The sequence below is a fragment of the Emys orbicularis genome, chromosome 5 (genome assembly GCF_028017835.1).
Source record: "Emys orbicularis isolate rEmyOrb1 chromosome 5, rEmyOrb1.hap1, whole genome shotgun sequence".
Classification (NCBI taxonomy): domain Eukaryota; kingdom Metazoa; phylum Chordata; order Testudines; family Emydidae; genus Emys; species Emys orbicularis.
Window position 1 is genome coordinate 61,237,672 of NC_088687.1, and position 24,571 is coordinate 61,262,242.

General features: G+C 42.5%; 1 protein-coding gene across 1 annotated transcript in view; it reads right to left on the reverse strand.

Moving 5' to 3' along the window:
- GATB (glutamyl-tRNA amidotransferase subunit B) overlaps window positions 1-7,855 on the reverse strand; it is a 60,024-nt gene extending 52,169 nt beyond the window's left edge. Inside the window, exons 1-2 of the mRNA XM_065405230.1 lie at window positions 7,698-7,855; window positions 4,813-4,963 (exon numbers count right to left, since the gene is read on the reverse strand). Coding sequence (XP_065261302.1) covers window positions 4,813-4,963; window positions 7,698-7,855 — 309 coding nt within the window. The remainder of the gene's footprint in view (window positions 1-4,812; window positions 4,964-7,697) is intronic.
- Between the last annotated feature and the right edge of the window lie 16,716 nt (window positions 7,856-24,571).

Below are 24,571 nucleotides of genomic sequence, written 5' to 3' on the forward strand. Positions count from 1 at the left end.
GGATCGTGGGGGGGGGGGGGGGAAGGTCACTAACACTAAGACAATGTTTAGGGTAGAGTTTATTTCATCCAAAGAAAAGTAAAACTCATGCAGCTTTAAGGCAGATGCTCCTGAGTTTGCTGCACTTTTAACGGGACATAAAAATGGTGAAAAAGTTATACTTTTGTGCATTATAAAGCTTTGGTGTCCCTATGTAATTCCATGAGAAAGCAACACCCTAAAAGGATTTGGATGCAACTGTGGAGAATGGTATATGTTCTTCACTGATGAGGGGCTCCATTACCGCTAATAGTTCTAGGGTAAGTGGAACAAATGTGTATAGTAGCATGGAGACAAGGTATGTGTGGAAACAGTACAGATGTGATCCAGCACTGCTACAGGAAGAGCTCTTTGGGAAGAATAAGGGGGAAGAAGAGTAAAACAAGCTGCTAAACAAAAACAAAAAAAGGGAGTAGGAGGGAGAGATTATCTGCTTTTTATCCAACCTCCCCTTAAAAACCTATCCATTTCCAACCTTGACTACACCTGAGCTGCTGTTCATGCCCATAGCTATTTCTCAGAGGCATCATCATGAGCAGCAGCACAGTGAAATAGACATGACCCTCGGTCACATTGTTTCTGGCAAACCACTTGCAGAGTACTAGAGGCAGGAGAATCAATTGCATTCTCCTGTAGCTATAGTATAGGGGCAAAAGATACTTAGGACAGGACAGGAAAGAAGATACAGACTTCTCCCCCTCCTCCTACATAACATACTCAGCAGCGGCAGATCACATCTGTACTCCACCAGTAATCCAGGAATGTAGGACAATCTTGTCAGTTATCTCTAGAGCTGCTTCTTCTAGGGACAAGAGGGAAGCATTATGGGAGAGCTGAGCAGTAATACAGACATGATCCTTGCTGCAATTGTCTCTCAATCTCATAGTAAATTTAAATTCCTCTGACACTGATAACTGTGACTAGAGCCCTGCAAATCTGCGGGTATCCGCTTTATATCCGTGGACCATTTTTGCGGATAGCATCGTGGATGCAGATACAAATTTTGTATCTGCGCAGAGCTCTGTCAGTAAGAGCCATGCAGCCGCTGTGAGGAACTGCGATGCAGACCCTCCACCTGCCCTGGGCAGGGGACTGGGACATGGGCTCGGGGCTGTTCAGGCCTCTCACCCAGGGCAGGTGCAGGGTCCGCCGTGGCTCCCCACACTGTCCAGCCAGCTCTTACCATGGCCAGGCTGCGGCTCCAAGCTGCCCCCGCCCAAGCCGGGTCAGGGAGAGCCAGCTGGCAGCAGTGGGGAGTCTGGGTCCCGCTACCTGCCCTGGGTGGGAGAGCCTGAGGGGTGGGGAAACTGGGTGGGCTCCCAGGCTAGGGCAGGTGGAGGGACCCAGATTCCCCACAGCTGCCCGCCTGGCTCTCACCGTGGCTGGGCTACGGCTCCGAGCCGCCCCCTCCCCCCGCCGGAGCACCATGCTGACAGCTGTGGGGAGCCTGGTTCCCTCCACCTGCCCTGGGCGGGGGGCCTGAGCAGCGGGAGTGGGGGCTGAGAACAGCCCACGGCCATGTCCCTGCCTCCCAGGCTCCCTGCCCGGCTGAGGGCAGGTGGAGGGTCCGTTACTCTGTGCGGGCTCCCCACAGCTGCTCACGCAGCTCTCCCTGACCGTGCTCCAGCGGGGGCTGCCTTGGAGCCGCAGCCCGGACAGGGTAAGTAGAGCCCTGCAAATCCGTGGATAGCTGCAGATATCTGCATCTGCGGACAATTTTTGCGGATTGGCTGCAGATATACATTTTTGTATCCATGCAGGGCTCTAACTGTGACTACAGTTCTTAGAACATCTATTACTGTAGTTATCCTCTATTGCAGACATAGCACAAATATTGTGTTTTCTCAGTTCTACTATAACATGGCTTTTCTTTGTTAGTTTCTTTGAAAAACAGGAAGAGTTAAAAGGAACTACTATACATTTAGATTCTAAAGAGTCTTATACTATCAAAATGCAACAACTTTAACACAGGCAAAATATTTTGGTCTAAAAAATTGGAGGCAAAATTATATTTAAAACATTTCCAAAAATATTATCTCTTATAGGTCTCCACATATTACCAATGCATATTCTAAAATACCCTGCTTAAATAAATAAGTCTACATTTATACTGACAAAGCAAATGTCAGCCCTGGCTAATACAGCAAGTGCTACAGAAAAACAAAGCTGATACTAAAGAAAGGATTCCATATCACATTCTTACATACAAATACAAGAACTTTTTAATATTCACTTTCAACTCTGCTCTCTCCAATATTGGGAATGAGATTTTTTTTCTTATTCAGATAAAAGCAGTTGGTGGAGGTGAACAAGTGCAGGATCATTACTTTTTAATTAACCTATCAGGCTGCCTACTAATCAGGTGCAGTTATCTTCTCTGCAGAAGCCTGCATGTCCTGGAGCCCATGATTTTCCACCACGGAACAATCATGAAGGCAACAGCCACTCCCCCTATAAAGCACAGAAATCAATTAAAAAACAAGAGAAAGAAAGTAAAGAAATATATAAAAAGGGAAACACTCTACCAGCTTTCATGTTTACCCTGCTCAATATTTTACTCTTTCTTGGGCCAACTTCCAATTTGATTAAAGATATGATTTAAGTACGATTTCCCCACATCATTAATAAAATGTTAACTAGATGGGCCAAAACAAACATCTTGAACTCAAACCGCATTTCAAGTTTCAGTGCGTGGGGAGGTGTTCAGATCTGAATCGGACATTCTGGTTTTGGTTATAGGCTGGATCCAAAACTGGAAGGGACTTATTTTGCAATTCAGGTGCAGCGAAAATCTCCTCAGAAAAGCCACTCTCATACAATGTCCTCTCAAGATAGCACCAATCTCTGGAGAACAGCTCATCTTATAAGATTTTCACCATCTCTAGAACAGCTCAAGATTTCTGTACCATCAGATCTGAAACTTAGCCCTGATTTGGCACTGACCTCGGAACCTAGTCTAAACTCTATCAGGATCTTCCAGACACCGCTTCTTCAGCCATCTAATACTTTCACAAACTGTGACTTGTCACCATGCATTTCTCTTCCCAAACCCCACAAGTCTCTCCAAACTGCTTGGATTCCCTCAAGATCCCAAACATATTTCTCTAGGTTTATTCTCAATTTCAGAATCCTACCTAAAGCTATTTTTCAGTGAAAGAAATAAAATCTTCAAATAGCACAGTAAAAAAATAGAAGGCTGCAAAAGGAATTCAGGGTTTACTTCCAATAAATACATTTGGGGAGGCACTTTTATTTTAAATACTTTGACACCACTCTCATTGCTTTATAAAGAGCATACTTGTTATATGATACAACAATAACCTTGTTCAGTGGTTACTTTCTCTTCACACCAAGTTTGTATATATAGTAAATAATATTTTACATTTATATAGTATTTGGCACCAGAAAAGATCCCAGGGAGCTTTACAATGAACAAGTATTTGTAGCACCGTCACGCCCACCACAAAAGACAACCACATGAAAAGAGCAAAAATGTGACTTTAGAGGATAAACTAAAAATGATGGGGGAGAGGGGAGACGCCAGCAGAATAACTGAAGTGGAAAGGAAGCTGTTTAACCTGAACACCAGCATCCTGAAGGGGCTGCTGACCAATGAAGAGCCCTATGTTACCAGTGTGACAGGTTCGGTCACAGAGACCCCCTTGGGACTGTCACCTGATGTGCTGAATTTGCCTCTGAGCCAGTTTTCCCTGCCATCTTGGGACTCCAGAACCATGCCTTGTTGAGCCAGACTGCAAACACAGACCCAGGTCTGATCCACACCCCCAAAACTGCAGACTTTAACCAAAAACTGCTCAGCAGGTCACCTATCTCATGCTTATCTTTAGTGTATTACAAATAAAACAAACAATCAATAAGTATGGTTCACATTTTCCCGTACCAGATCGGTTTTGCTTAGAAGACCAAATAACTCTATACTGAGACATTCCAAATAGGAAACGGCAGCTACTTGAACACACATATGGCAAAATAATGTCAAACAGCCAACTAGAAATCCAAGATGCTCATCACTCATAGGTAAGGATAAGATTTTGTCACGAAGGTCCTGGAAGTCACAGATTCCATGACTTTCAGAGATTCATGTGATATTTTCCACTTCAGCCCTGTGCTACTGAGACTGGCGGGGGGGGCCAAGGAGCCCTGAGCTGCCATGAGCAGTGGGTGCTGGATTCCCCCTCTCCCGGCAGCAGGTCTCAGTCTCTCATCCCCCACCATGGGGCTCAGGCTTCAGTCATCCCTCCGTCAGGCCCCACCCAATTAGTCTTAGTAATTTTATTTCTTAAAGCATTTTAGCTTCTGTGAATTTTTGTTTATTACCCACGAACGGTGACTTTTACTAAAAATAACTGTGACAAAATCTTAACCTTACTGGTAGGATTTTATATGTCTTCTCACATTTAACGAGCTTCCAATGCTTCATACCAACCAAATATATCAAAATTAACTAAAGTAACATTGCCATGCAAATACACCAACTTTGATGGCAAAAAGAAGTTGCCATTAATTCAATCTCTGAAAGAGATATTCTGAGTTAATTCCTTAGCAGGAGTTGTCAGATATCCATGGTGATCAAGTTATAGAGCAAATACACAGAAAGAAAATAATGAACCAAAGTTTTAGAAAACAAAGAACAGTGCTAGAGACAAAGACTGTTATGAAGAACAAAAGATAAGAATTGTGCTTCAAAGTAGCTGCTCAACAAAAAATGTTAAGATTCTCTTATGAGACAAATTAAGATGAAATGTAACTTACTGGTAAGGTCCCTGGTAGAGAAGCATCAAAGAAAGATACCAAAGAATTAGGTGGTGCTGCAAACTGGACTTGGGAGCCAGAGAAAAGCTTTGAGTTGGAACTGATCTGTGCATGAATTTCCAGACCCACCACTGCTACCCATGGAGCAACACTGAAAGAGAGGGGGAAAGTAAATATGATTAGCATATACTCTATTAAACCTCCATAAACTTCTAAACACTACAAGACCAAAAAACCCTTGCAATACCATGTGGTAGTACTGCGCTGCTGATCCATAATAAATATTGAAGGGAAATATGAGGCAAACTTTTTCATTATATACAGGTAGAGGATGATAAGTAGGAACAATTATATAAGTAGGAAAAAAATAAAGGTCTAAATCCGTGAAATCTTACTCATATGAGTAGCATCAATGAGGCAAACCAATATGAGTAACAGCTTGCTTGATCAACCCCCAATTTTATACCCAACAGAAATTTTAAATATGAATTGCATTTCATGTACTTTGATAAGTCTCCAACAAACAGGTGGCATATCAATTATGTATACATTGTCAGCTAATCACTTGCAAGTTGGAAAAGGTTTGTACTGTATTAGCATAAACATTAGTAGTCTGATAATAAAGAAATCATAATGTCCACTGGAGAGCAACTGCTCTCTGAACATACTCCGCAAGAATGAGCTTCTACATATCATCTGAAAAGTAATTGCAATTCTCACATCCATAACCTTTACATAGGCAAGAGATGGGGGTCACCTTCACAGTGTGAATTGCTTGACAGTTTCTGTGAGTAATTATCTGGCCTTGTACAAATGAAGTGACACAAATATAGTATTTCACTGGTGAAGTCAGGTTTGTATAACAAGATACTAAAGCAATATTAAATACCTAGATGTAGTCGATAAGCGGGCTATGGAAAAACATTGAACAAATACATCAAATGCAGCATTTCTTTCAAAAGTGAACACAATAAGCTTGAGCTGTCAAGACTTGAGTTCAGGGTTCTGTCTCTCTCCTTCAACCACTGACTACATCACTACCAAAAACTGAGTAATGGGATGGAAATATTGTCATTTAGGATTATTTTCAGGAATTTAAATAAAGTATTTTACAACAAATAGTTTTTCTCCATGTGTTGACTGAGATTACAAAATCATAGTTGTAAAAACAAGGCTCATTAGCTATGTTTCAGACAGCAGGTAGAATAGCTAAGGCCCTAAATCCAAAAACTCTTACAGGTGCTTAACTTTACTACTTTGAGAAATCCCATTGATTTCAGTGAAACCAGTGGGAACTAAATTAACAAGACAACTCATGACAGTAAAGTTAAGCACATGAGTAAGAGTTTGCATCATTAAGGCACCTAACTTCGCTTTCATTATTTATGCTGTTTTCTTTCTGCATTTATCTCAACAAGGAATCATATTGGACTGGCTTGTGGTGGCTTGGTAGGCAGTTACTTGTTTATGGTGGCTGCAGTGTTATGCTCCAGAAGTTCAGGTTTCATTTAAAAAAAAAAATTAAGTACTGTATCTAGCTATTAAGTTTGAAACCAATGATATTTGCCTGTATCTGCAGAAGACCTGAAACAATAGCTCTGATGAATATGGACAGCTTGCACTCATGTGAACAGAATCTTAATTTTGAATCAATTATATCAATTTTAATATCAACATTAAACTACTTCATTGCTGATCAAAGTACACACAAAAGTAGAGGTGTGACAAAATTACAAGTACCTGCACAATCTACTGAGAGTGGCATCTCATTTCTTTGTTGTGAATAGGTGGAAATTTAGACTACCTCACTTACCACCTCCTATTTCAACCTCTGATCTCAGTTCAGACTCTGAAAAACAACTGATCTGTTTAATTTGCATTTATAGCCTGTTTCTAATCAGTTTCACATACTATACTGCAATGTTTGGTTTGCAAACACTGCAGAAAAATAATTGCTTAAAATGATTTTCACTAGGATTTTCAAGTATTTCATGGAAATATTTCCGTGACTCAAGTTTGGAAAAAGCTTATTTTTACCTAAATTTTGGGCATACTTTGACCTGAAAATATCCCCTAAAAATCTCCCTTCTAACATAGGTGTTTTTTTCCCCCAGAAGCTTTCTGCATTAAAGCCCTTATCCTGCATTCAGATGCACATAGTCAGAGCCTTGGTTTCCACTCAGGTGCAAAGGTCTCTACATGAACATCAGATTGTATCAGAGCTGCAACTTCCCTGAACAGGAAGACTCCACAATTTTGTACAGTGCTTTATCTATATTAGGTTTATCTAAGAAGCCAATCACTGTAGCATACAACTGCACCTGATGCCTATGTTAAATAATGTTTAAATTATCAACTGGTGCAGGAAAAGCACAAACCCGAATTCAAATCCTGGCAGGTAGTGAGCTTCCAAAATCTCCTTTGATTCTGAAAGTTCTTAAAAACCAGTTAGTTTGGCAACAGGAATAAGATGTTCTAGTGTCTGATCTACTAGAACTGGTGGGAAATTGGGAAAAGGGAGGGGGAAACTTGGGTGGTGAGGTTATGAAACTGGAGGGGGAGGGGTACATAACTTGAGAGCTGATATTGGGAGTAACTGAAGAATATTAATGGAGATGTGAAACGGTGGGGGAATCCAAATAAGGGCATGATATTGGGGAGTATAGCAGGGGGCGGGGAAACTGAGGCAGAAGTTTCAGGGTGGTGAGATGGGTACAGTGAAGAGTTGGGATATTGGGCACAGTGTGTGTGCAGGGAACGCGGGCTTTGAAAACAGGACAGCAATATCCCGCAGGGGGTGCGCATCGGCCGGACCGAAACCTATCAGCCTTGTAGCCGCGCACTCCGCGCTAGGCTATCGCTACCCCCAGTAACCTGTGCCTTACCCGCGCTCTCCCGCAGGACTATTCCCCGCTCTCCGGCCAGAAGCGATGGGCCCTGGGGCCTGCGCTCTTCTCCGGCTCGGTCCACTGTGCAGGGCGGCGACATCCCCAGCTCTGCAGCGCGGAGTTAAAAGCGAGCGCCGCAGTATGGAGGCCGCCATCTTGCTCTGGGCAGGTGATGGATCAGCTGACCCAGCCGCGGCTGTGGCGCCTCCTGGGAAATGTAGTCTCTCGGGGGAGAAATTGCGGGGCGGAGAGGGGCAGGGAAAACTACAACTCCCGCCAGGCCAGGCGAAGCCAACTGCTCCCGTTCCCGCTCCGCCCGTCTGCCCTGGAGTCCCGCGGGGAGGATCAAGGAAGTTGGTCGCTCTCACGGATGGTGACCCAGGGAAGGCCCAGGGCTGTGTCTGTGCTGGAGGAGGCGCCTCACCTGATGCTCAAGCAGCCGCCGCCCTGCTCCCCGAACTGAGATTTGGATCCAGAGCCCCAAAGCTCAGGCTCCAGGGATTTGGGATTTACCCGTACAGATATGGAGTCAGTCGGGCTCTAGCTCCTTGTAGAGTTCGCATCCAGATACCTGGCCCACCTCCGGTTAAACGTTTGCAAATACGTGGACTTCACTTTGAAAAGATTGTGCATCATAAATTCTCATCATCTCTCTCCCTCTGGCCTGCTATCTCTGATCAGCTGCAAATCGGCCTCCTCCTACTCTGAGCCCATACTCAACTGCTCTGGATTGTTATCTCTGGGCAAGGGCCACTCTAACGAAACTGTGTTTTATAATCAAAAGCCTCCTGGCCCATAAGATTGCCAGTTAACCCCTCTCAAAGGACAGTTTCACACGGTGCCAAAAGACATTAGTGCATTGCATCAAAACATCTTGCTGTAACATTAAGAGGTTTCACAAGCCTTGATACTTGATTCTACAGTGCTTGCAGTATGCAGGCTCATCCTATGTAAAATAATAGCAATCCTGGAGATCCTAGAACAGAAGGCAATCCCAATACCTTGATTTATTTATAGTTATGTACTTATTTTAATTTAAATCACTTAAACACTCATAATGCAAGCTGCTCTGTGGCTAACCCCTGGCTCCACACAGGCAAAGATAGAGTAACTTGTGCATGGGCCTTACATTGCCAGTCTTTGGGGAAGTCATGTCATCTCTCTCTGCCCCTCCCACCCTGTGTCCATCTTGTTTGTTTAGATTATAAACTCTTTGGGACGGACTGTTTTATTACATGTAAGATAGCACAATAGGGCCATGATCAGGGTAGGGCCTTGAGGGCTACTGTAATACAAATAAATAATAACAATAATCGTCCATTGTCACATACTTATGCAAACATCACAGTTGCTAGTTATACAGCTACAGGGCATGGAGAATAGAATTAACAACTGTGTTCTAGATCACAGGCCTGTGGAGCTTAAATGGGAATAGTCATTAGCTGTTGTTTATATCATTTTTTGTAGGCCAACTGCTAGGAAAAGAGAATCAGTCACAAACATTTGAGCAGGTCTGATTTCATCCAGTAGAGGACAGTGGTACACATAGACACCAGCTAGTATTTTGCAACCCTTATGCCTCTCATCTTGCCAAACCTCAAAATAGAATGCAAGGAAGTTGTGACTGCAAAAAGCTCAGAAAACTGTGGAGGGTAAATTATTTAGCAAAGATAGCATGTTCTATTATTTTGGTTCCATAGTTCTGGTTTTTATATATAAATAATTAAAAAGTGAATTAGTGAGGTGAGAAGGATATTAATTAATTTTAAGAGAGAGCTGAACAAATTTATGAGTGCTGTGGTATGACAGGGTTGATTGTGATGGTGAGGGGCAGGGCTCAACAGGCTTACTTCCAGTTTATGTCTTATGTTCCTAAAGCTCATGCTTCAGGGTTTCAGCCGGCCACTGTCAGGGTCAGGAAGGGATTTCCCTCCCCCCACCAATGCATTCTGGGAGGTTTGTTTTTTTTTCTAACTGATTGCCATAAGTGGGATCAGGAAAGAATTTCCCCCAGGTCAGATTGACAGTGACCTTAGAGGTTTTTTGCTTTCCTCGGTAGTGTGAGTACAGGTCACTTGCCAGATTATCTGGGTATCTCAGTTAATCATTTCCCTGCCACTGTGGGAGCCTCGAGCACTCAAGCACCTTGATCCCAGCTATTTGCTGCCTGTGATGCATAACAGGCGAGTCTCCTGGGGATTGTAATACTTTGGACTCGTTTCAGTTGGGCTTAGTATGTTGGTACTGCATGGTGTAGGTGGTCTGTGATGTGCAGGAAGTCAGATTAGATTATCCCTTCTGGCCTTAAATTCTGTGACTCTGTGTTCCTTGTAAAAAGTACCATTTGAGAGGTATGCTTAGTAGGTATTTATTTCTATTTATTTGTACAATCCAGAATTTTGGGAGTGCTGGTTTCTGGGATTATTCCCATTATCCCCGCAAAAACTGATGAGCTGAAAATAATGAGGCAAAATAAAAAAATCCTTGCAGCAAAGATGTACTGGACACAGCAGCTCAGTGTCACTTTTAGAAGAAAGAAGGTCCATTGTCCCTGTGCATCATCCCCTGCAGTAGTGCCCTGGGATGTTCAGATTCCCTAACTTGAATTGCAGATCAGTGCTGTTTAATCAGTAGTTTTATTTTTAAAGTTTTATTTTATTTATCTTGCAATAAACTCTGTATGGACAGACTCCTGGTCTCCTATGGGCCCCCTTGGAGCTGAATGGGGCTCCATGCAGGTGCAGGGGTCAGCCCCTGGCAAACTCATTGGAGGATGAGGCTTTAGTGCAATCAAATGATATTTTGATAACAAGTTCATTCCTTTCACCATTGTCTCCAGAAGTTCGTCTGGATTTTATAATTATTTGCTGCTGTATAGGGAGTGGTAGGTAAAAGTAGACACTTCTGAATGTGGTGGTTATGTTTGTACCAGTGGGAAAATGGCAAGTTTTTGGCTATTGTACTTTCTTTTAAGCCCAATATTGTGGTGTAGTAGAAGATTTCACAAATAATAAGTAAGAAGTTAAAACCTTATGAATATTAAAACCATGCTAGGTAAAGCCCCGCATTGCTATGCTCTAGCTGATTTCTCCTCTTTGAGTATATAATTGAAAAAGGGAAGGGGCCACTTAATAGGATGAAAAGGGCATCCACCTTCCACACCTCAACAACCTTCTCATCCCCCCAAAAAAACTCAGTGGCTTTTTCACTTAAATAGTAGTTTTGGAAAAGACCCAGTGTTTGTGTTTCAAGCTGCCCCACACACCCTCTTGCTTCCTTTCCCAGAAAATCCCATTTTTAAAAATCTTTCTGATTGGCCCTCTTTCACGCACACGATGCTGATCAATTGCAGGCAAGCAGGGAATAACTGTCTTTCCCAGCAGATTGCTTTGAGGTAAAGGGCTCCGTGTTTTTTGTTCCTTTGGACCCTAGTCAGTGACATTCACTTTACAATGTGTTTATAGATCATGTCCTGCCTTGGAATAGCAGGGTATCTCCAGTGTTGCATAAAGACTCGCATGACAGTAGATCTGTACTAACCATGTAGGCTTCCCTATTGGTGAGAGCCCAAGGGTCAGTTTTCTGTGAATCTGAACTTCTTATTACTATTGGAATGTAGCTAATGCCTGAGAGGAAACTGGAATTTCATGTAGGACAAAAGCCCTACTTAGTGTATCATCTAAACCATACACACCCACTTATTTGAAAGAGGATCTTCCTGAATTTCAGTTTAGAGGGTTTGACCGCTCTAAATTTTGCTTTCTTGTAAGCTATGTTTAGCATGCGTTCTTATCCCTTTTGTGGACTGGGAGATCTCCCTGTAGCATATCAGGGAATAGGGTATTCAGGCACAAGTATTTGTTGGATGGCTCACAGGCTGTCTGCAGTGTCTTATTTCAGCATGTGGAATAAAAACAGGCAGGAGCTTCTGTTATATTCTGAAGTGGAGGGTGTGGCTTTTGGAAGAGTGGATCCCATGTCTATTGAAAACCAAATGTCCTACAAGGAAAAGGAATGAAGATGATTATTGAGTATGGAAACCAACTATGGTAAGGGATGTTTTCAGGCTTCTATACCTCCTAAAACCACATCTGTATCTTGTTTTTCTCTACAGGTATAACAAGGAAGACTCTTCTCACATCCTGCAATTTTCAGCTAGTAAGTACAAGGATTTTTCATAACAGATCAGTCCATGGTCCAACTCATCATGCTTCCTGCAGTGACCGATATTTTTTGCCACCTTTTTCTAAAGTAAAAAAATAGTTAACCAATTAGGCAATATCTTATATTAGGAGAAAGGAGGGAGGGCATTTTTTCCTGACCACAGCAAATAAGCAGCTAAAATAGTTGCCTTGTATGATCCACTAATCAAGTCTCTGCATGCATGCACACACGCTGAGGTAGGTGGGTGGTATGGGCCTCCAGGTTTGAGGGGATCTTCTAACAAAGCATGGAAGAGTATAGCAATAAATGAAATAGTATTCTTTACTGGGGCAGTGAGTGCCTCATCTCACCAGTTTGTTTTATTAAATGTGCTACTACTGATCATAAAAAGGTGCCAAGCTAAACTAAGACAAAAAGCTAACAAAAATATATTGGCCATCAAATGATATTATACAATGAACACAACACTAACAAAAAAGTCAGAAGGTGGGTCAAGTAGTCCTCACAGGCTGTGTCGTAGGATGTGCCTCTGGTACGAAGATCCCTGGCCTCACCCTGCAGCAGTTCCATGCAGACTTTTACATTCCAAATGAACATGTCAGGGTGGGTGTGTGTATATTTTGTATTTGAGGTTAATTTAACTTGGTTGGAAATAAGATCATTGGCTCCATCCTTTAATTATCTGAGTGCTGTTTTTAATAGGTTGGAGGCCCTGCAATTTGCATTCTATGCAACCCTAAGTTTGGAAAATAATATCTGGCAACTGTAGAAGATAATCGCCTGTGACACAATGCCCTCCTTATGTTTCGGTTTACTTGGATAGGGCAGAGGTACCGTTGTCCTCACTGCACCTGTGGAAGCCATCAGACTATTCCCTATGGTCAAATTCACAGATGGCATACGTGGGCACAGATCCACTGTTTTCACTCAACAATGAGTAGAGCTTCAGCCATATCTAACCTAGTATCTCTACTAACCAAGTAGAACCAAACACCCCTCCTCCTCCAGAAAGGTATTCAAATATTGTGGGCATAGGGATGTTTTTCCAGCATCTTTAGCAGCACTGAAGCTCTTTCTTCTCTTTCACTAAGTTACTTGACATGCACAATATTTGCAGTCCTCTTCATCTCGTGAGCTTTTACTGCTTTTTGACATGATTTCCAGCTGACATCCATTCCTTTTAATGGGGAACCCAAGGTATTTTCAGGGTGACCACACCCTATGGTATTGGTCCCATGTTTAAAGGTCTTTGAGCTAAAATACTGTAACTCAGGAACCAAATCAGATTTATATTTAGGTACTACACAGTATTCCAGGAAGCTATATTTTGATATAGCAGGGACAGTGACCAAAGTGGACAAATTACAGAAACATTAATTAATTTGTTTTGTGATCCTCATGAGTTCCTGAAGGAACACATAAAAGGAAGCGATCTAGAGTTTCAGCAGATACAAATATTTGTAAGTCTATCAGGTGCTTTTAAGTCTCAGTTGTAGTGGTATCTGCATAAAATAATCCTTTAATAATGTCTTCACATTCCTTATTTTCTGTCTGTTTTTCCCTCTCCCCATATTTCATTTTGTGTAGTGAAAGGAGAAGGTGTGTGGAGGATTTGAAGACACTATCTTTTTCTCCTCTTTCCTTATATTTTGCTAGTATTTTTGTTTATTTTTCTCCCCCTTCCTTATTTTTAACTGTAGTTGCAAAGAGCTGTTATTGGTAACTATGTCTGAGGCCTCATATATTTCCTAAATTAAGAGCAACAACTCTTGTTTCAGACTATGACTTGATATATAAGGTCAAAGCTATAAGATTTCAGCAGCATATGGTTTCATATAACACAGGCCTAGATCAAGAACTTCCTCCTATGACCTCCTGGATATAAGGGAAAACACTAAGTGCTATTACACAAGGCACAAGTCTAAATCCTAACCTTTCATTGTTTCTAAAGCCACTGTGACATAGTCCTATGGCTTATCATAACTATTTATTTTCAGACAAACTATACAATCCAAACTACATTTGAAATATGAATTGTCTATCACAACATCCTTTCAAATTATTCAGAGCTTCAGTTTCATGTGCTCACTTCAGTTTTAAGATTCCAGCTGACAACCTCACCCAAGGAAAAAATAGACACAAAGACCAATACTAAGTTTGTTTAAGACAAAAAATTCCACTGATCCCAGAAATACACATCAAAGTATTTTCCCTGTGTTAAAAACGACTTTGTCTCATATGAAATAGGTGGAGGAACTGGTTGAAAGAGTTGTTAAGCAACACAATACTTGTGGTAAGCCCATTATAATAATGGTATTATTTTAATCTAAAATTATTTTTTTAATTACAAACTTTAAAAATAGTCTCAAGACCTAAATCCCAGTCCAGTGCTGTTTTTCATAGAGGAATTTTTGTAAAATGCAGGATTATTTATAGGTTACAAGCACTTCAAGAGGTTACATTATAAAAGAAAATGATACTCTAGAGCTTTAGCACTGTGCTGATGAGTCTGCCTTTATTGTACTTAACACAGATGATTGCTTTTAATCTTCTGAAGCAATAAGAAATGCGAATTAAAAACTCTTGACCAGTTGCAATGTTCTGATTATTTGTTGTTGTTTTTTTAGTAGAATAAGGTAAAATGAAGGAAAAGAGCAAATTCTGAAGATGAACCTAATAGGTGTTTGTAATAATGCATCACCACCTCATGGGCACCCCCTCGTCTCTGGTCGCAGCATTGCATAGGGCCTTTTTTTGGCATCTCACCCCACTGGGTTCTCCCTCAGCCTTCATCTTCCCCCTTTGGGTATTCTGTGGCTTAGCCCTTCAGCCAATCACATGAAGTCTAAACCCCTTCTGGGTAACACAAATAAGTCCAAATGAAAGTTCAAACAAATCTTCAAACTAATATCACTTCCGCCCCTCTAAGGCACCATTGTAATTCTCTTGTCTACACAGCATTTTGGAGTGAGCAAGATGGAGGCTGGGTGGACAGACTTGGGCTTGCAGGGCTCATGCTAGGGCTCTAAAAATAGCCTTATAGACAGCATGTAGAAGTTGTGGCTTGGGCTCTGAAACCTAGAAAGGGGAGCGGTCTTACACCTTCCTGTTAGTTGCTTTTTCTGTTACAAATCCTTGCGTCTGTCTTTTTGGTGTTTAAGTTACACCACCTTTGACTCCTAAGGCCAGATCCTCAGCTGGTGTAAATTGAAGTAGCTCCTTTGACTACAGTGAATTCTGTGGAGCTTTACCAGTTTACACCAGCTGTGGATCTGGACCACACTGGCTTACACTGACTCCCCATTGAGTAACTAACATAACCATTGTCAGCAGCTTTGAACCTGGCCCCAAGGATTTTAATTGCACTCAAAGATTCCCTTACTTATGACCGTAGGAGGCAGGAGTATAAAGTCACTTGTCCTTCTCCTTCAGTAAGGTGCATTGCTTTTGATGCATACTATATAATTTATTTATATTGGACGCGTGTTTGATAACTTTGCTGACATAGATAATGGACATTGTAATCAAGAGGTGTAAACAGGGCTCTCCTGAGAACAAAGAGAGAATGATAAAGCTCTTGACCAGACTTCTTGAAGCTACTCCTTTATTCTACAAGTTCCACCTACAGGCTTTTCCCCTACCACCCAAAATCAGGTGCTCAGATACCACAGTGATGACTGGGGTATAAATGCCTAGAAAGATAGATTAGCTGGACAGACAGCATTTTCGCCCAGATACAGAAAGGCTTATCGATTTCTCATCTTGATAGTGGCTACTTCATAGCCATGATGTGTAGGCCTGTTTACTCTAATTCATCACCCAAAGAATTTATTTGTATGAATATTTGAGTGCGTATGAATGGTGCCAGATGGACAGCCCTGAGCAACAAGCTCCTTTGTTTAGCTACAAAACAGGTACAGCACGGAAAACATCCTCCTCCATGTTGTCCTAAATCCTTAACTGGCGACATCATCTCCATAGCCCTTGGCCTTTATGCTGAAACTGCCAACTAGTGCAAAGAGTGGTGGTTTTTGTAATATGAACTGCTGTCCACTGACAATAGAGTCATTTCACATAGGCTATTGAGCAGCCATCAGATGGTAAGAACTTTCAGCACCTTTTGGCCTGGTTTTGAACCAAGGTAAAAGTTTCTGTTTGAAAACTTGGCCCCATTGGAAGTTTTTCCATTAACTTAAATGGGGCCAGGATTTAACCCTCTATATTTTGTTACCACTCCCTTGAGCCTTTCAGTCCACCCAGGTTATCGGTACCCAGAGCATAATCCCCTTCATCCATGTACCAGATAAACTAACAAATCAAACATACCTGTACCTCCATTCAAAAGAGTAGTTATGCCCCTAACTGTGCTGTTCCTCCAGTATCGTGGGCTCTTATTAAATTTCCATTTTCGTACTACAGTAAGTAATAAACTGAAGTATGCCCTCAATGCCTGGTACACCATGCAGCCTTCCACTCTACAGTTGCCTCCGCACTCGATGTCTAACATTAAGGTTTTGCTGCACAATAATTGGTTTGGTGAAAAACTCTATGTAAGCTCTAGTGACTGCTAGTGTATTTCTTCTTCTCCAAATATGCTGTGTTGTCAAGAAGACTGGTGATGCCCATGCCCCTCCAGTGTTCCCACCAAGGTGCTCTCTGGTCTACACAGTAGCAGAGAACGTGGAGAAAGGAGCATAAATCTTAGGCATTACTATAGGACAAACCCAGAGATGCCATCGTACACCTTTACCAGCACTCAAACTACTATGGTTAACATCAGGAGGAGGAGATAAGGGAACATATTACTGTAATAGATACAGTACAAGGTACACCCACTCATGAATTTTAATGGTTTAAAGGGAGAGGAAAGGAGAGACAAAGGGAAGAAGGACATGGAAAAAGATACCAGAGGTGGATTTGTTGGCTCAGAAATTATCTTGGAAGTCCTGAAGCATGCTATAAGATACAAACTCTTTAGCTCTAGCTCCTGCAGCAATCATTGGACCAATCTTACAGACTTTATTTATGCAAAACTCTCGTTAAAGTCCATAGGAGTTTTGAGAGAGCAAGGTCTGCAGGATCAGCCTTGTCACACAGAGAAACTGCCATGTCTGCTGGCTCATACTGAATTCCTTGCACGTGCTGCAGGATAGTGTTAAGCAAAGATGAAATAGAAACTTCAAAGATTATCCAATTTATTAAATGCTCCAATATGTGCAAAGCAGGAACATCTCCTAAATGTTTGGCTTCAGACTGCAATTTACCAATCAGTTACTGGAACTGAACCACTTCAATGTCACACCAGTTACTGATTGATAGGTTAATAAGTTTCTACACAGAGAATCTTGTTCCCATAATTGGAGATTTAAGGGCAAATCTCAGATCATGTAAAATAATAACAGTGCTTAATCTTTTCCCCCTTCCTCCTCACCCCACCTCTACACCTTTCTCCCTTTAATATAGCAGAAAAGGGAAGCATCACAATGACAATACATTTTGTGTGCTGATGTATAACTCTTCATATGACTGTTGCTCTCAAGGCAGCACAAATTTTTCAACCCTTTATAAGTAATAACATTGGAAAGCAGATGCACTTTGATACTAGATTGAACAAATACCAATCCAAGGCCAAAATATTAAGTCAAGAGCTAAATATGCCCTAAATATTTAGAGCCAGATCCTGCTCCCATTTGAGTCAATAGAAACTTTGCAATGGGGCCAGCAGTGGGCTACCAATGATGTTTATTAGTTATGGGTTTTCTTTCATATTTGTTCATTAGAAAACAGGGGCTGGGGTTTTAAATAGTGAAAATAACCTCCACCCTTCACATGGTTTTCAGACTACCCAGGGGAAGTCTCCTTGTTGGCTAGCTTCCCCAAGTCCTGGGAAGAACTGTAACAGGAGGCAGACAGAAGTCTGGCCCCTCCTGTCAGGAGCACAGAGAAGATTTTCCATACAGAAGCGGGGAAAGGGAGCAGCCAATGCCATTTTCACAAGAGGGGTATGAGAGAAGGGAGCAAAATAAACCCAGCAGCTCAGGGTGGCTCTGCTCCCTCCTCTCCCACTGTGAAAAATGGGATAGTTCCTGTCTACTCCTCCTTTCTCTTCTCTAATGCTGAATTCCTTTTGGAGCTGCCTTTCAGATATGGGGCTGGGAGGCAAGGTTAGTGCAGAATTGTGGGGCTGGTAGCTGGGGCAGCTTTGAGAGCTGGGAGCACAAAATTAGCTCATTTGGGGCTGGGGATTCAGAGTCATGGGGAAAGGAACACAAAATTAACTGATGTAGGGATGCAGTGGCCAAAACTATATGTCTCGGTATAAATTGGCAACACGGTTTTTCACAAAGAGTGGAGCTGGGCAGGGGGACTTCAAAAATCAAAAGACGTCTCAAAAAACATTATTTAATGTACACTTAATGCTAAAATACAGTACCACTTATTGGTGAAGGTGGAACCTACACCAATTATAATATGATATAAATTGAGCAAGTTGAATTACAATGTAGCCACTTTTATCATGTACAGATTATTTTTGACAAGTTAATTAATTGCATGTGTCCAATTAAGCTATTCATTTTACAACATATCTATTCACAAGGTGTCTGTGTTTTTAGCTTAGACGTTCAGGGTCTGACTTTTCACTGCTTTGCCCATATGTACTATGAATGCATCAGAATGGTAGTTTTCAGTATTGACAACCCCAAGCATTCAAAAAATAATGAGTCAAGCTCCCTCCCCCCAAAAATCATAAAATGGCCTAAAAATCATGGGACTTTAAAAAATAAATGCTGGGTTCTTTTTGTTTGCCTTCTGGTTTTTGAGCCACTAGGGTTCATTTTTTTCAAGGTCTGCTCTGCAATTATGAAGGATGGAAACTTACTTTTTAAAAAAATGAAAGCTGAGAGTCTCATGTAATATAATATGACTCCAGGAGCTGGTTGAAGTAAAACAAGAAATTTCACAAGATTCATAACAAAATCATGAGAAATGGAAATCACAGAATTTTACCCCCACTTTGCAAAAGGTGTAATTTACTACACCAGGGTAAAGTAAATGGCTACACAAGGTAGTGGAATATCAGAACTTCAGTATAACTCCCAGACTGGAACCAGGTCTAGTCAGTTGGTAGTAGAATCTGTTGATTTACTACGGCCTGGTCTACACTACAGAGTTAGGTCGACGTAGGGTAGCTTACGTCGACCTAACTGTGGAAGTGTCTACACTTAAATTTCACTCTCACCAATGCCCTGCTACACCAACTTAATAATTCCACCTCCACGAGTAGCATAGAATCAAGGTCAATATAATTAGATCGATGAATGTCCGTGTAGACCAGTGGTCTCCAACCTTTTTAAGCACAAGATCACTTTTTGAATTTAAGTGCAACCCAGGATCCACCTCAAAGAAAATGTAGAAATAACAGTAATCACACAAACCCAAATACCCTTTCCCTGCCCCGGCCCTCCCCTGAGGCCATGCCCTTGCCCGCTCCTTCTCTGAGGCCCCGCCATTCACTTCATCCCCCCTCCCTCCTTCGCTCGTTCTCCCCCACCCTCACTCACTTTCACCAGACTGGGGCAGGAAGTTGGGGTGCAGGAGGGGGTTCAGGGTGCAGGCTCTGGGAGGGAGTTTGGGTGCAGGAGGGGGCTCAGGGCTGGGGCAGAAGGTTTGGGTAAAGGAGGGGGTACTGGCTCTGGGAGGGGGCTCAGGGCTTGGGCAGCGGGTTGAGGTGCAGGCTGCGGACTCTGGGAGGGGGCAGGGGTGCAGGAGGGGATGTGGGAGGGGGCTCAGGGCTGGGGCCAGGGGTTGGGGTGCAGGAGGGGGTGTGGCCTCTGGGAGGGAGTTTGGGTGCGGGGGGGGGGATTCAGGGCTGGGGCAGAGGGTTGGGGTGCAGGAGGGGTTCAGGATGCAGTCTCCAGCTGGGCGCCGCTTACCTCAGGTGGCTCCCGGATGGCAGTGCAGCAGAGCTAAGGCATGCTCCCTGCCTGCCATGGCCCCGTGCCCTCCTGGAAGTGGATGGCATGTCCAGCAGTGGCTCCTGGGGGGGGGGAGGGGCAGGTGGCTCCACGTGCTGACCCCGTCCGCAGGCACCACCCCCGCAGCTCCCATTGGCCGTGGTTTCCCATTTCCAGACAATGGGAGCTGCAGGGCAGTGCCTACAAGCGAGGGCAGCGCGCAGAGACCCCCCCTTGCCCCTCCCACCCCCAGGAGCTGCTGCCAGACATGCCGGCTGCTTCCGGGTGTGGCGCAGGACCAGGACAGGCAGGGAGCCTACCTTAGCTCCACTGCACCGCCAGACTGTTATTGGCCAATCTCCCACTTCGTCTGTAGGAGGCTTGGCAACCCTAGACTCTCACCGAGATCGATTGTCAGAGGTTGCAGGATCGACCAATCGATCGTGATCTACTGGTTGGTGACCACTGGTGTAGACACTGCATTGCTTACAGTGACTGTTACTGGCTTTCAGGAGTCATCCCACAATGTTCCACACTGACAGTACAATCAATACAAGCAGTCTTGGTGAGGACGCGCACCGTCGACACAAGAAGCAAAGTGTAGACACGTACAAGTAATGTAATTACTGTGGGGGCTGTATGCCAATGTAAGTTAGGTCAACTTAATTTTGTAGTGTGGACATGGCCTGATACTGATGTTACTCAAAAGCCACAAAAACATTCATTTGGGTAGTCTATAGAAAATGATAGGAATGGGATGAATCTGCTTTTCAGTATGCACCAAATAGTAGATAATGTTTTCACCTCTCTTAGCCAGAAGGTCAAGAGTACCCTTGGATGTCATTTTAGTGGGACTACACACAGGATTGGGCACATTCCTCCAAGAGCTGACAGAAAATTTGAAAGGCTTAAAGTGTTTTATTTCAGCATCTAAGGCTCCCAACCTGCAAGGAGCTCTGCACGGCTAGATTCCTGAGCTCACATAGAGCCCCGTCAGCTTCAGGTGGCTCTACCCAAGCACAGAGTTCCATCGACGTGGAGCTCCTTTCCAGACTGAGGCCTAGATGTGTGTTTATGTCTGGTAGATATTGTTTTAATTCTTTCTTTAGTCAAGAGCTCCTCTTCTAGGATTCATTTCTTGCTGTATTCCAGGATAATTGTACTCAGTATTTTCTCTGTTGTTTTTGAGGTGGGCCCCCCTTTGTGGCTCCTCCAGGCATAACTCACCCAGCTGTACCTCTTCACTGCTAGATTTCTGTCCCTAAGAGGTCCAGTGTAGTGGTGCTTTCACCAATGCCTTTCACCTTTCAGTCCTACCCCTTTCAGGGCATTTATAATTCAAAGGCAATCAGAAACAAAACAAACAACTCAGAAACAGGGTCATCCCACAAACCTTCAGTGGGGCCCCACTCTTCTATTCAGGACTTGCCTCCTGGACAGTCTGTGTGTCTACCAATTCCCTTGTCAGGCTCTGGTCAATCTTTCCAGGAGGACTCATCTAGTTGGCAAGCAAGCTCCAGCTCAGGGTAGCAACCAGACTTCTCTCCCACTAAAAGAAGCAGAACTCTATTCTCCTTCCTGGTCAGCTCTGAACTCACCTAGGCTTTCTCCTCTTATCTCCCTTTTCCATGCCTGACATTGGTTGCAGGTGTAGTGAGGTAGGGTCAGCTAGAGCCACAGGCTCTCCTTAACCTGCTCATCACCAGTGTGGTGACTGTCTGCCTCCTTAACCCTGTCACTGTCCCTGTGAGGCCTATTGGCCTCCTCACAATTCCACATTAGTTTCAAACCTTAAAAGAAAATAGTGTGACAAGATATTTTAAATAGCCAATAAAAAAGAGCATAAGTGAAAATCTAACTTCTGTACTAATGAACTTACTCTAGTTTATATAGCTCCAATTTAGCTACATCAAATCTCATTAGATACATGCATAATGGAGCCTGTAGGCAACTTGTTGGGTGGCAATCATTTCTGAAAAACAAATAACTTAGTGCAGGCAAGGGGCTAAATCAATGAGTTGTGTGACAGCTACACTTATAAACTTCCCAATGACCTCACTGGAGTGATCTACTTTAGTACAGTTCTATTTATTATCCATTATTAAGGTACCTGACTCATGCTGTGCACTTTTATGAGAGTGCTAAATAATACAAATTAATAACCTACTCTCTGTTTCCTCCCTGGTATCCACTACCTCCTCCTCCCATAAATTAAGAAAAGAGGGGAAGTTAATCAGAATGTAATTGATGATGAAAGAATTCTTAGCCTTGTATGAGAAGAGACATCTAGGTTTGTTTTGTATAATGTTATGATTACTTGGCAAATGAACACAGGGAAGGATATGGCAGGCAAATACAACTGTGCTCTTGCTTTAGTCATTTTTAAACTCTCTGTTCAGTGAGACAAAACACAATTAGTGCGTGAATGGACATAACCATGTGCATCAGATGCCAGATGTATGCAACTTCCTAGAATTTACATAGTCTTTTAATTCCCTCCCCCCCACCCCCATTTTACAAAGAAGTGAATCCCAGTAAGCTGGATAAGTTGGCAACTGTGTTAAATGCTTAACTTCCCAAGCTCAATAATAGATAGCTTTGCCTTGACAAGAAGCTTATCAAGCCCTTAGCAGACCTAGAGAGAAGTTCTTTATTCATTTGGATTAGTGTCTTCCAGTCACTCCAAGTATTTACTAGGGGATGTTTAAGGTTGTTCAGCTAATATTAGGTATTGTTTTACCTTCCTTGTCAGACCTGAAAATCTCACCCATGAAGGGCTTCATGGAGGAAGCAATCACCTGGCTTGCTCTAGATGAGGAATTAGAGATGGACTAGTACAGGAAAGGTTTGCAGGCCACAAAATATATCAAAAGTAAGGGGATTTGAGGAGGATAGAAATCAAAAGATATTGATATATTTGAAAGGAAGTTGGAGGGGGATTGGTAACTCAGATGACTCGGACCAAATGTTTTCAGTTACTATTTGAAATAATACAGTTCTCAACATGTTAATGCTTTACTTAGGAAAAGGAAGTTTCCTGTTCCCTACCTGTATGATAAAAAGATTGCAATACAAGAGCTAATTTTTTGAGATAAAAATTGAAAAATCAGTCCTCTCTAGAGTATTTCCTGGAGTTTAATGGTTTTATAGTCCACTTGACTTTTTAATGGCTTGATAAGATGATTCTTCAAGGAAGTGTTTGTTTTGGAGGAGAAAGCCTGTCTGAAAAGTTTGTATTTGCAGTTGCATTATCTCAGACAGAGGTAATAATCACAAAATTAATTTCTACTGTATGTGGAGCAACTGGTTGACCTTCAGGTTGGGTGCTAGAAATAGTCTGGTGTGCCTATAGAATTTTAGGTTTTTCAGCTAATAATTTTCTTACCTTCTGATTTCACTGTGGCTTTTGTTTTCAGTGGTATAGGGCATATTCTAGTTTTTTATTTATTTATTTATTTGAAAACTGAATACAGTGTATGACAGGTATGGCAATTTCCTGCAATATCATTGGAAAACCTTACTGAGTTACATTTAAGTATCTTTGGAGTCCATTGTATTAAATGCAAAGGTAATGTACTATTGTGGACCTGCATGATCAAAGGACTGTATTGAACAATGTGGCAGACAAGAATGGTCTTCTGTGACAATGTGTGCAAAATGGATTTCTTGGGAAATATTAGGGGAAGGTGAATGCAAATTCATCACCCCCAGTTATGCAAAAACCCAGCCTTTTGACACTACACCTTGAGGAGAGAACCACTGTCTACTGATTACCTGTTCCTGGAATCTGACGATCCAAGGCCCAAGCTGAATAAAGGAAAGACTAACCTATGCATGGGTGTGTATGTTCTGAGCTATAGCTGTTATGAATTTTTAGCCCTTTGTGGGATATTTGAAGGACTGATTCTTACCAGAGCCCTTGCTGGAGTTGGGGGGTGATGGGGTAATTTATGGTAAGCTTGTTAGCATACATGTAGGTTCTTTTGTTGTTTTTAATATATTTTCTCTGTAATGCTTTCACCTTAAGAATAAATGTGCCTGCTTAGAAAGAGCTGGTAATTTATAACAGGGGGCAGTTATGCTGTTTATAGCCTCTGAAGAGAAAGCAAAGCACAGATAGTGCCCTATCTAAGCAGTCTGACTTGTAGGAAATAACACAGTATAGGCAGTGAACTGTGCAGCCTGGAAAAACCCTGGTCAGAAGGGAGAGAGAGGTGGGTCTCTGCCCAAGAGAGGTGTCAGCTAAGGAGCCAGGAGTCTAGAGAGAATGCCTTTTCTGGACCACAGAGGGGGAATACAGGTGCAGTTGAATTGTAACAAAAAATATATGGTAACAAACTGGCTTTTGTATGTATGCACAGCTGCCCCCTCCTGGTTGTAATCAGAATGGCTCAATAGTGAGTCTTATGCCCTATGTTGCTAACAGTCATTCGCCTTTGTTCAAGGGATAAAAAGCCTATGATTTTGGTGCAGGAGGATCTGAGTTATATCTGATGCTTTCTTGAAGTTCTGAGTGGGTTCAGCATAATGATAACCATAGTCTTAGGTGGACTGCAATAAAATGCCATAATGAGCTTTTTAAAGTGCCATCTGGGGGCTGGTACTTTTGCAGTATCACTCAGAAATCTGTTGTGTGACACGTAGTTGATTCATTTTTATTTGACTGCCAACCAGCAAAAGCCACCATTGGTGGGTGATTTCTCCACAACCAGAGACAATTGTTGATTTCATTGTTTTTAGAGCCACAGCCCT